At 40.7% G+C, this 12,944-nt stretch overlaps 1 protein-coding gene across 5 annotated transcripts in view; it reads left to right on the top strand.

Moving 5' to 3' along the window:
• The window catches only part of UNC80 (unc-80 homolog, NALCN channel complex subunit), a gene marked incomplete at both ends in the record, with an annotated part of 247,919 nt that overhangs the window by 211,584 nt on the left and 23,391 nt on the right, over positions 1 to 12,944 (top strand). For all 5 annotated transcript variants that reach the window (XM_082630607.1, XM_082630605.1, XM_082630604.1 and 2 more), the window contains 7 exons: positions 447 to 482; positions 838 to 1,056; positions 6,011 to 6,211; positions 8,367 to 8,490; positions 9,443 to 9,568; positions 10,820 to 10,943; positions 11,692 to 11,898. In XM_082630607.1, coding sequence (XP_082486733.1) covers positions 447 to 482; positions 838 to 1,056; positions 6,011 to 6,211; positions 8,367 to 8,490; positions 9,443 to 9,568; positions 10,820 to 10,943; positions 11,692 to 11,898 — 1,037 coding nt within the window. The remainder of the gene's footprint in view (positions 1 to 446; positions 483 to 837; positions 1,057 to 6,010; positions 6,212 to 8,366; positions 8,491 to 9,442; positions 9,569 to 10,819; positions 10,944 to 11,691; positions 11,899 to 12,944) is intronic.

Genomic DNA, 12,944 nt, shown 5'->3' with positions numbered 1-12,944 from the left:
AACTGAAAGGAAGTCAGCCATATTTCTTCCTAAAATATAGCACATGACGTTAAAACTGCAACTTAGATTCGCCTCACCTTGAAAGTTTTCAAAAATTTCCTTCATTTGACCACATTCCATGAGTTTGTGTGTGTTTTTAGAGTATCTGTCTTTCTACAAATTATCTGGCAATGGAACAGCTTTCATGGCAGCTATAATTGCAGCATATGTGGTAGGCAAGTGAAAGATCAATACTTTATAGTTTAGGATTAATATCAAGATTTATATTTTAGGATTTACATCAAGAGTTTATATTTTAGGATTAATATAATTAATGTGTGTATGAGGGAGCTTACCAAAATGTGCAACTTCAAAGTCTTTTCATAAGAAAAAGTCGTTAAGAGGCCCCACCGCAGGGCCCCTGTTCTTACTCTGATAGTTACGCAGACTGTTTTTCTGACTCCCAGGTACCAGGACCAAGGTGCCAAACTGCACTTTATCAGGTACAGAAAGACAACCTCATTTTGTACTAATTCTGTCATCTTGTGATAATTTGCCTTGGGAGCTGGGTTATGGTTCCGTCAGCTTTCTTTTCATTCAGGCATGGCATCCTACTTCTGTATAAATCCTCAGGAAGTGGCTAATGGGAAGCCACTACAGTTTGGGATGACAGTCTCTTGCAGGATGATGAACTTTCTTCATCCTTCCGATAAGGTTCTCCCAGGCCCCGCCCTGCTGCTTCATTAACTTGCATTAATATAAGGCATCCTAGTTTTCTTCAGTGTGATACCTTCCTCTCATAGTTGCCCCCCCCATACACCTTCCCAGACCCGCAGTTAAACTTTTATAATTCCCCAGAGAAAACCTGCACTTACTGGAGGAGGGGCAGGGCCTTCCCAGAGAGGAGCTAGATGAACGGCTTGCTCGGGAAGAGTTCAGAAGACCCCGGGAGTCCCTGCTTAACATCTGCACCGAGTTCTACAAGCACTGCGGGCCCAGGCTGAAGATCCTGCAAAACCTGGCCGGGGAACCGCGGGTCACTGCCCTGGAGTTGTTGGACGTGAAGTCCCACATGAGGTACTGTCCTCATTTTCTCTGCCCCTGAGTGTGCACACGGCTTGGGCTGGATGTCTGGAGGGGGTTTGGGGGGGGGGCGTGTATGCGGGGGGATAAATGTGGGGCAGGATAAAAACTTGAAACTGGCTGAAATGGATTGGTCTCCTGTAGCTTGGATGCACATCAAACAGGGCCCTCTGGGAAAATAGATGTTAAGTCCGTGGAAAAGGATCTTAGCGTGGACAGGGGGAAATGTTCTTAAAGACAGAAAAGCCCAGTTGATGTATTTGCTCCTTAATAAAAGAGAGTGAAAGGGAGACTGCATCACCTGAATTCCTAGGGAAGTAGCTTTCTTCCACATGCTCTTTACTGCCCCAATTGTAATTTTTCACAAGAATCCAATGTCTCCTCTCTCTTATTTTACACAAAAAAATGCACAGCTACTTTCTGCTTGAGGACTTGCTCTGCCGCTCCACTATCTGAGGATTCAGTGAGGGGCCTGCAGGGAAGGAGCAGTTTTTTTTTTTGTTTTTTTTGTTTGTTTGTTTGTTTTGCGGTACGCGGGCCTCTCGCTGCTGTGGCCTCTCCCATTGCGGAGCACAGGCTCCAGACGCGCAGGCTCAGCGGCCATGGCTCACGGGCCCAGCCGCTCCGCGGCATGTGGGATCTTCCCAGACCGGGGCACGAACCCACGTTCCCTGCATCGGCAGGTGGACTCTCAACCACTGCGCCACCAGGGAAGCCCGGAAGGAGCAGTTTTAACTTGGAGCCACACTTTGGTGGAGTCTGAGATTCCTTTTACACATATTGTGCATGATTTTCAAAAAAGTGTCCTGGTAAAAATTCTGCACTAGATGAAGCCAGTCATCATTTAAAAATTTGTACTCCTGGTATGTCAGGGAGAGCCCCCAGAATTATATCTCTGTGCACTCCTGTTTCCTTCTTCCTAAGGAGATGTCATTTCACTTGTTGCTTCAAACTATAAAGGCTGTGTCTGTGTTTTCAGATTCTTAAAAGGAACATGATTCCAGATGATCTTCTATTTAGATTTGTAACAGTTTTTAAAGCATCATAAAAATTCCTTGAAAGGAAAATTCCATTGGTAACAAAATATTCACTTGGAAAGTTTAGTATGTCTGTAAAACTAAAGGTAGGCTTAAGTTCTAGCCTTTCAGAAATAACATTGCAATTTGGCAACACACACCAATTTCCTGATTATCGTCTCTTTTTTTTCTTAAAATGATTCCTCAAAAAATTTAGAAAGTACTAAGTGAGGGAAAATGAGAAGCCAGAAATGTATGGAGAACACAGGCTCTTTATCCTCCAGACTGATTTCACATTCTCTGAGTTGCTGGCACACACCCAGAACTCTAGAGCGTCACATGTGTTCACACTCCCTGCTGTGCTGTGATGGGGAAGAACTTATTTTGCACTAAGAATTTCAGCTCCCGCACTGGGAAAGGCGGGGAAAGTTTGAAGTGTTAGGCTTCTGTTGCCATAGTAACTCCGTGCTCCGTTCAGGCCATCTCCCCTCCTTTCCTACTGATAATGGCTAGCTGACCTGAGTAATTGTACATCACATTCCCAGAGTCAGAGAATCACTACTATCGACAGACATTTTGTGGGAGAAAGGGGAAAAGATTCCTAAAAGATGGGAGAGCGAGTGAAAGGGGGGGAGGGGAGAGATCATGATAATGGGTTAGTAACTGTCCTAAGTATATCTGTATCTACACTCAAGGCATTTGGAGAGAGGGGAGAGCATGAGTTAGAGAGGCCCGGAGCTCCCTCTAGAGGTCAAACCCTATTAAAGGTTAAATGAGCTCTAGGAGTTCAAATTAACTCTGTGCCTGGCACAGATCTAGGGCTCAGTAGATGCTAACGCTAATGAGAAAGATCCACATGGTATCCTAGACACTGGGGATGTAAAATAAAGCCCTAGTCCTCAACATGATCACAGTTCAATAAGTGAGGCACACATAAGAATACAGAATGTGGCGTTGCAAGCACTATATATCACGTGTATATATGTGTTTATTATTTTACCAAGTACTTGAGGCAACTCAGAAAATTCTATGATGCAAAGGGATACAATTTACAAATTAGAGAGTCGAAACAATGTGAAAAATTAGCAGGGAAACAATTTAGTTTATGATAAGATTAGCATGGGAAATCTACGTGATTTTATCATATTAGATACTATTGATGAACTGTAAATTTGACTTTGGGCCTCTGAGTTATCAAAACAACAGGGAAAAATGGCTGATTATAAAATTATAGTGTCAATAAGATAAAACGCACAACTAGTTTTTTTTGGTAAAGCAAAATCCCCCTTTTAAAATATGAAGAACAAGAAGTATCTCCTGGTTGAGGCATCTTAAAGGAAAGAGCAGAGTGATGGGCAACAGCCTCACCAACATCCCATCACAAGTAAAGAGCCAGCCTCACGGGACTGATGCCTGGCGGTACTGAAAGCTGCACAACGTCACAATGCAATTCAGCAAGAGTAACCTGTATGAGCACAGTTATTTCATGGTCTGGATCTATAGGAAGGTAGGCAGAATTTTTTAATGCCAGGGACTATTTAGACGACATCCCCTCTGTTCATGCTATTTCACACCAGCTCTCAATAAAAATGGACCTGTTGTGTTCTCTGGCCAAACAGAGTTTGCTGAGTTCCACATGTTTTGACCCTACACCAAAGCAAAGGGTATAGTTAAGGTTTTCTTTTGTAAATTTAGTACACATTTGGCTGTATGTCAAAGTCAGAGCTAAATATATAAAGTTTAGAATTGGGGACCTATAGGTAGTAGTTAAAGTCCTAAGAATAGATAGTATCCATCAAGGAGAGAAGGTTGATTTTTTTTAAAAAAAGAAAGGGGATGATATAAAAGATAGAGGAGGTAATTGCAAGAAGTACTCTATTTGAATCAAAGAGACAAGAAGGAGTGTTGAGGCAATCTGTACCCCTGCATTTGCAGAAGTTATGATTGGCTGCAAGGCTCTCAAGTAAAACATTCTTGATTAGATAAAGTTTCTACCCTAAAGGAATTTATTACCTCATTTTCCCAGACCAAAGCTGCCAAAGCAGCAGAATAGCAGGATAGTGAGCTCTGCAAACTAATTTCTCTCTCTCTCCCCCCTCTCCCACCTCTCTCCAACTCTCCCTCTTTCCTTTCTCCCCCTCCGTCTCTCCCTTGTGTTCTCAAGATTATTCATGTGATAGTACAGCAAAGACTGTATTAAAGGAAATTTTTGTTTTATGCTCGAAGCATATTCATTTTGTAACATGACCAGAGATGAGAGAAATTCAGTTAATAATCCATAAAATGACACAAATCCAACTTTAAGTATTGTTTTCAAGCTTGAAATAGATCAGTTATTTCTCTAGCATTTCTTAAGGTTACCTACAAGATAACAAGGGAAAAGAAATATGTGTATATACTAGATTTGTTGTGGTGGTCACTTCATGATGTATGTGAGTCAAATCATTGCACTGTACACCTTGGACTTATACAGTGCTGTATGTCAATTATATCTCAATAACACTGGGAGAAAAAGAAAAAATCCATTTAAAAAAGAAATATGTGTATATAGATATACTTTTATCTGGCAATCAAACGACCTGAAAAGTAAAGAATTATTTTCTGCATGGCACATTTGTGAGAAAGAGATAAACAAAAGAGTGTGAAGACTGTTTAAAACGATTTCTTTAAAACACACACACTCACACACAATTTCCAGAAGGACAATGTGTATGTTCCGTCTGGAGACAGTATGAGTGGGGATGAAGAGACAATGACTGTTGATAGTGAGGGGTTGCCATGGAGAAGATTGATTGAATTCATGTTTCCAGATGAAGCCTCGTAGGAAAACATTGAGGGAATTTGGGGACCTAATATGAGGAGAGCTTTTCACAGTGTGGATGTCCAAAGATGGAATGAGCTGCCTTATGCAGTGGTGAATCCTCGATCCATGGCACTAGTCAGATGGAGCAATTGTAGAGCAATCCACGTGGTAGACGGGCAAGGGCCTAGCTCTGATTCCTATACCAGAGTGCCTGTCAGAATCACCTGGGGTGCTCTTAAACTGTAGTTCTTTTTAAGCATTTGTCCTGTCTCTCTTGGAGTAATCAAAAGGACTTCTTATTAAAATGCTATAGTTAATACATGGAAAAAAAGGAACGATTCAATATTACCATTGTGCTACTTCTAATGAGTTGAGGAATCTGTGCAGTGATCACTAGTAGCCACTGACCTCATGAAGAGTGACAGCTAGGAATCATGTATGTCCTGAGAAAAGTGCACATCGCCTGTGAAGGACACATACCAGAAAATCAAAACCTAATCTGAGGGCTTCCCTGGTGGTGCAGTGGCTGAGAGTCCACCTGCCGATGCAGGGGACACGGGTTCGTGCCCCCGTCCAGGAAGATCCCACATGCCGCGGAGCAGCTGGGCCCGTGAGCCATGGCCACTGAGCCTGCATGTCCGGAGCCTGTGCTCCACAACGGGAGAGGCCACAACAGTGAGAGGTCCACGTACCGCAAAAAAACCCAAAACAAAACCTAATCTGATCTAGCCCCTGGATCTAAGTACCAATTGAATTAAATACAGGAGAAATAGGATAAATTAAATGACACCATGGAGATTCAATCAGCAAAATCCAGAGTGCAGGAAATGCTACGGGACCAACAGCTAATTTCTCCAACAAATAAATTACTAGATGTCAAAACAAGAGCAGAAGAGGGGGGAACCTACAAATTGAAAAGACTTAAGAGATATATCAACCAACTGAAATGTATGGGCCTTATTTTGTCCAGATTTGTTTTTTAAAATGTTTATTTACAAGTTATGAGATAATGTGCCAGAATGTTCATAGTTTAGGGAGTCAGTGTGCTGGAAGGAGGGTGATTAGCATGACGCTGTGTGGGAAAATTCTCATGGTGGCTTTCTAAGCTTATTCTTTAAAAATATTTTAGGTTGGCAGAAATTGCACACTCCCTTCTGAAGTTGGCACCATACGACACCCAGACAATGGAGAGCCGTGGGCTTCGACGCTACATCATGGAGATGCTCCCCATCACCGACTGGACAGCCGAGGCAGTGAGGCCGGCCCTTATCCTCATTTTAAAGAGATTGGATAGGATGTTCAACAAAATTCATAAGATGCCCACTTTGAGGTGAGGAGGCCTCCTAGTCAGCTGTTGGTATTACAAGCTTCAAACTTCAAGTTTGTCATTTTTGAAGGTGGTGGATCAATCCGGAGTTGAATGAATGGCTCAAAAGTGTTCGGTTGGTTATATGTGCAGAGCTAATCAGGTATATGAATGCATAAGTAGCAGGGTCTATATTTTGAGGAAATAACATATTCTTCAAAAATATATATTTATCTTGAAAAATCTATTCATTTCTTAGCTATCACATTCCTTATCTGACACACATAAGAAATTCAATGTGTATCCTTCAATTCCTTTTAAAGTAAGGCAAGGTATGCCTTATAAATTAAACAACTAAGGAGAGAAGAAAAATTAACCTGATGTTCAAAAATGTGTATTTAACATAGTATTTTAGGTACCAGTTTATAGAAATGCCAAGCTTTACAATAATCAGCGAAGCAGCAGCTAAAGAGCTCTCAGGGTTGATAAAAAATACCTAATTTTCACCTTCTCACCTAATTCAGGTGGTATTAAATCAATGTTATTGCCACTTGTCCTCCACTCAGTGGCCTGAAATATCAGTTGGTAGCCTTTATGTGAGCAGATGCCTCCGAACCAGGCTACCTGGAGTTCTGAGCCCAGTTTGGAAATCTATAGCCACAGTGAGCGGATAGATCAATTGATAAATGCTAATAAACCCACTAGTTTGGAAATTTCCAGTTTGGGTTAGTGAGACCATTTTCTGTCCTATTAAACTAAACCCCAAATCAATGCAACTCTTGCCCAAGAATCTGTAGCACTTATTGTTCAATTTGTCAGAACTTTTCCAGGTTTTATCCTGTGCTCTTCTTCATTTATGCAGCCATCAGAAGCTGTTGAACTTATTAAAAAGAAATTGAAATATTTTATTCTAATAATGTACAGTTTGATCCTATATTCTTTTCTACCATGATGATGGATGCCTATATGTTATTTCAAGGTTATTTATTTTAGTAGCATAGAAATGAGTATCCTTAAAGCACTCCTATTTTCTTTACTGGTCCCAGTGGAGCATCCATGCCTATTGGCAAATGGCCAGTCTTATAAATCTCACAAGGGTGTGTTAAAATAACTTTTCTTCTAAAGATGTTAACATCTACATAGGCTAACTCATTTGTCATATAAATAAACCCATTATAAAGAACAGCAGTTTCCTAAAAGTAGACTTCTGGATTAATTCATAGACTTGATTATTGTAGGCAATTTTCTTGGTGTGCATGCTATGAATTTGGGGTTACCTTGAATTTAATTTCTTCAGGTGATCTCAGTTCAACAAGAGAAATGTTGACTGAACTTAACCTGTGGGTTACTTGAGCATCAAGAATGTCAACATATCCTCATGTATGAACATTTCCATTTTGTCATTATAGAGATTTCAATTTGGTAGGCAATATAAGCTTAGAAATTATTTCCAGGAAATAGCATTGATCTCAGTAAAGCCCAACGTGTTTATTTAGGGGGCCACAGAAACGACTCTTCAGTACTGAGATAATTACAGACCAGATTGTTTTCTATTACAGAAAATCTCATATTCATCTAATTGGGTTATATATACCACCATTTATACTACCATAGAATGTAGCCCCAAAATATCATTTTTTAGGTGGCAAAGAAAGAACACTTTTTAAATAGATGGTTTTCCTCTAATGCCATCTTTTTGGCAAGAGTTAAGCCATATAAATCTAATTAGTTGCAGTCTGGTATAAAAGCTGATGAGATCAACTGTAGTCTGATAAAAACATTTCAGAAACACAGCCTATAGTCAAATTAGTTCTACTGGGAGTAAGCACTCTTATGATGGGTTTCCTAAAATGGTAGTCTCATACCCTCTCTCATAGTTAAAAACCAGGAAACTTGAAATGCCACCCATTCATCATCTCTGTTTTTTCTTCAATAGATTTTGTCTCATTAGTCGAGTGGGGCAGGAGTGCCTCTGCTACGTTTTCAGTATCCTCTTCCCTTCCTAATGTGCTCTGTACTTTTGGAACAACGTGGGTAAACTTCCTCCCCTCTGAAGCATTTTGTTGTCTCAGACACCCATCCTGTCTTAGATGGCGTCAGAATCACTGTCTCATTCACTCGTTTCAGACAGTCTCCAGAAGGGAGCCACGCTGCTAATGGCTCCTATATTGTATTCCAGGCGACAGGTTGAGTGGGAGCCTGCCAGCAATTTGATTGAAGGGGTTTGTTTGACACTTCAGAGGCAGCCAATCATATCCTTCCTGCCTCACCTTAGGTCACTGATCAATGTCTGTGTCAATCTGGTGAGTAGCCAAGTGGCAATCTTATGAAACTTTACAAAATTTAACTCTGCTATTGACTTCTCTGAACTGAAGATTTACAGGTCAACCTACCTACCTACACACCTACCCATGAAAACAGATGGCTCAGGTGACACTGAAAATAGTGAGGTACATTTCAAGGTAGTGTGTGGGGAGATCAAGGGGCCCGTCCCTCTACAGATGGGATTTTGGTGTGCTGCTTCCCATGCACTACTTTGACAATTGACCTCTTCAAGTTGCGCTGAGAGTTGAGGGCTGCCAGTTGGAGAGTGGGGTGGCGGGAGACTGCACAATTGGCTAGAAGTTGAAGTAGTCTGGGGTGGGGGAGATTAAAATGCAAAGAGGATTTTTTTCTTCTTTTTTAGTGAAAAATCACATTATGGGTTGGCCAGTCTAGGATTTACAGGAAAACAAAAATTTTTTATCAGTTATGTAATATCTAGAGTCTGGTTGTGACAAGGTTTTGTACAATGTGGAAACCGTGGTAGAGCATTTCATTGAACAGAATCCGCTGCTTAGCTAGTTGAGCAATAAATCTGTCGCTGGAATGCCTAGCGCAAGTAGAGCTCTTGCCATCATCATTGTTGTCAGCATTTACTCCATCAAAGAATGTTGACTGCATTCCTTTGAGTCCACAAGTAAGTATGTCCAGTCTCCTGCTTAGAATAATTTTGGGTTCATCTCTCATTATTTACATAGTTAGTTATAAGCAACATTCTACAAAACCTTGGCTGAATCCAGTGTAATCGTTTGATCTGACTCCAGACATTACATGCCTTCAAGAGAAGGCAACACGAACAGATTGAAAGTAACATGCCCAACCTTCAAATTTTTTATTATCATTATTATTATTATTATTGACTGAGACTCCCTTACTACAGTTGCATGAAATTGCAATAGTCAAGGCTGGTCATGTGCTCTGTTTGTATTTCAGGTGATGGGAGTGGTAGGACCCTCCAGTGTTGCTGATGGATTACCCCTTCTTCATCTCAGCCCTTATCTCTCACCACCTCTGCCCTTCAGCACAGCTGTTGTCCGGCTTGTAGCATTGCAGATACAGGTGTGACTGCCTTACCTGTTTGTCACGCTCATTACGTTGCTGGTTGAGGCACCTGATCATGGTGTTCTCTTTTATTTTTCTGCGAAGGCTGGGCAAAATCTGTGAAACAGAAGTGTAAACATCTCCAGACTTTTACAGTTTTGGAGCTTCAGCCCTGAGCTTGGTCCTAAAGTTGTGCTTCTGTAATTCTTCTTGAGATCTCAAAAATAGCAGAGTCATTTAGTCCTGCCACAACCTCAGGAGCCGCTTCTGTCGTTTAAAACGTGTGTCAGTACCTTAGGAAAATAATGGTTCACAGATAATCAGCTCACAATTGTTAACTAAAAGAGGCAGTAATGTTCAAAGTCTGGTTTTAAATTATCTGCAGAAAGAATTGCAGTAAAAAAAATTCAAATATTATTACTAGACTTTGAATATCTTAATTTTCTTTAATGGTTGTGGGCTGAATATTGAGGGTGCTTTTTTAAATCATTTTTCTCCCACTTCTTTTATTTCCTAAAATTAAAATAATCATTCCCAAAGCAAAAAAGGATAGAATGCCAATTTCCCTGCCTATTTCTGTGTGTCACCTAACTTTAAACAGTGATAAATCACCAGAAAGCTTTCTGACCAACGGGAAGTATACAACGGCTGTAAATGGATAACCGACCCATCCATTATCTGACAACCAAGCTTGATGGTCCATCATCCAGAGAATGGTTAGATGATGGAAAAGAGATTAAGCAAGCACTGTGGCTACCAGGCAGAAGGGAAATAAAGATATCCCTAAAGTGATACGTTTTGACAACACGTATACAGAGATCATTTATTTCTTTTTATATTGTCTATTGCTTTCTGGCTTGAAGAAGGTCTTATACAGGGGAGAGGATTTTTAAATAACTCCCCAATGGAGCAGGTGGCAAGATCTCCTTTTCTTCCTTTTCTTTGGTCGCTAAAATATTTATTGGTGGACACATGGATAAAATGAATGGGGAAGTGCAGTTGTTTTTGTACCAGACTATAAGTATCATGATTTTTCATTTGATATTCAAGATGTTGCTGTTTTTTAGGTATATAGCTCTCAGTTATGTCAAACAAATGGTAAAGTATCAGTTTGGGGTGAATCTTGTATGCTGCACAGATGACAATTGAACTCCTAGTTTGCAGGTGCAGCCATCAGGGAGTCCCCGTCTCCTCCATGCTGTGTAAAAACAAACAGACTGAATGGGTGAGGGGGTCAATTAATCTTTTTTTTCTATTATTGCTGTACAGGCTTTAAAAGAAGATTTTCCTTTAAGCCATGTGATCTCCCCATTCACCAATCAAGAGCGAAGGGAGGGGATGCTTTTAAATCTGCTCATCCCATTTGTGCTCACAGTAGGATCTGGAAGCAAAGGTCTGATTAATTTAACTAAAGGAAATTTATCATTGTTGTTGTGTTTTCTTAAGTGTCAGGCTGTTATTTCTTCCTTTTCCCATGAAGGCCATCACTGAAGTTGATCTGAATGATTTAAACAAGGTTATCTTAGGAAATAAGAGTTTTTCTTTCTTTTCAGTTTAGCTGCCCTTGGTCAAGACTATCTCTGCTCCACCTAGAAGATGCATCCTATTTAAAAGCATTTCAGTACAGCAAAAATCAGGAGAGCATTGTTTCAATTAAGAAAATGGTATTCACTGAAGTACAGTGTGATGTGAATTGACAGAGAATGGACTGGATAACCTACTGACACTAGGTTTAGTGTAAATCCTGCCACTGTCACTAAATTCCAATATGTTTTCATTACTCTTACTTCTTGGGGGATTTTTTCTTTTAGGAAAAGTTTATCTCAAACATAAAGACAGTGCATTATGAGTATTTGAGCAGAAAAAAAAAAAAAAAGAAAGGAGATTGAAATGGTAAGCAGGAGATTTGGCTAAGAGCAGGGATCCTTGGGTGCTGACTATGGAGGAGAAACCCAGTACCAGGAGCGCTGCTTCTGTCCATAAGAGAAGCTGTACTTGGTGGGGAAGGCGCTCGAATCTCTAGGGTGTTCTAGTTTGGAATTGGAGAAAGAGCTGAATTTTTCTGTGTCTAATGTGGAAATGTTGTCTACCTTGTGACTTGCTTTTCTTTCCACTTCCTCCTTACAAACTCTGCCCGGCAGATAGCCCATGGTTGGAGCAGCCTGAGGTGCAGCTGCTACTGCAGACAGTCATCAATGTGCTCCTGCCTCCACGGATCATCAGCACGTCCAGAAGCAAGAGCTTCATGCTGGAGAGCTCCCCCGCCCACTGCTCCACCCCCGGGGATGCAGGCAAAGACTTGCGCAGGGAAGGGCTGGCAGAGTCCACCAGCCAAGCAGCATACTTGGGTGGGTACTTCTCTCTAGATAGGTAGGTAGGTAGTAGGTAGGTAGATAGATGATAGATAGATAGATAGATAGATAGATAGATAGATAGATAGATAGTGGGTACTTCTCTCTAGATAGCTAGGTAGGTAGGTAGGTAGATGGATAGATAGATAGATAGATAGATAGATAGATAGATAGATAGACAGACAGATAGATAGATAGTGGGTACTTCTCTCTAGATAGGTAGGTAGATAGGTAGATAGATAGGTAGATAGATAGATAGACAGATAGATAGATAGTGGGTAGTTCTCTCTAGATAGGTAGGTAGGTAGATAGATAGATAGAGAAAGAAATAGAAAGATATAGATATATACACACACATATGTATATGTATACATGTATATATGTATATACATATGTACTTATTTATTTATGTTCCACCTTGACTCAAAAAGAATTTTATTTTATTTTTTTAACATCTTTACTGGAATTAGTTTCTGCTGTATAACAAAGTGAATGAGCTATACAGATACGTATATCCCCTTATCTCTTCCCTCTTGCGTCTCCCTCCCTCCCATCCTCCCTATCCCACCCCTCTAGGTGGTCACAAAGCACCGAGCTGATCTCCCTGTGCTATGCAGCTGCTTCCCACTAGCTAGCTATTTTACATTTGGTAGTGTATATATGTCCATGCCACTCTCTCGCTTTGTCACAGCTTACCCTTCCTCCTCCCCATATCCTCAAGTCCATTCTCTACAAAAAGTATTTTAAAAGACCTCAATCCAGAAAGTATTTAGAGAAGCCACTTCAGCAAGTACAAAACATCACCCTTGACTTCTACCTTCCCATTACCCTATCCCTGCTGTGACTTGGTGGAATACTAACAAGTGTTCGACCATTCCACGTGACCCATGGAATACTAACAGCTACTCCTTGACTAGAATGAACTAAGCTGGGGAGAAATGACCACCGTTGCCACAGCACTGAGACTAAGGAGCACTGGCAACAGAAAGTCTCAAAAGGAGGAAGCTGAAAAAATCTTGCCTGACATTTTTCAATTCACTAAA

The sequence above is a fragment of the Mesoplodon mirus genome (assembly GCF_964341445.2).
Source record: "Mesoplodon mirus genome assembly, chromosome: 8".
NCBI lineage: Eukaryota > Metazoa > Chordata > Mammalia > Artiodactyla > Ziphiidae > Mesoplodon > Mesoplodon mirus.
The sequence above is the reverse complement of the archived record's forward strand: the minus strand, read 5'-3'. Positions and strand labels throughout refer to the sequence as shown.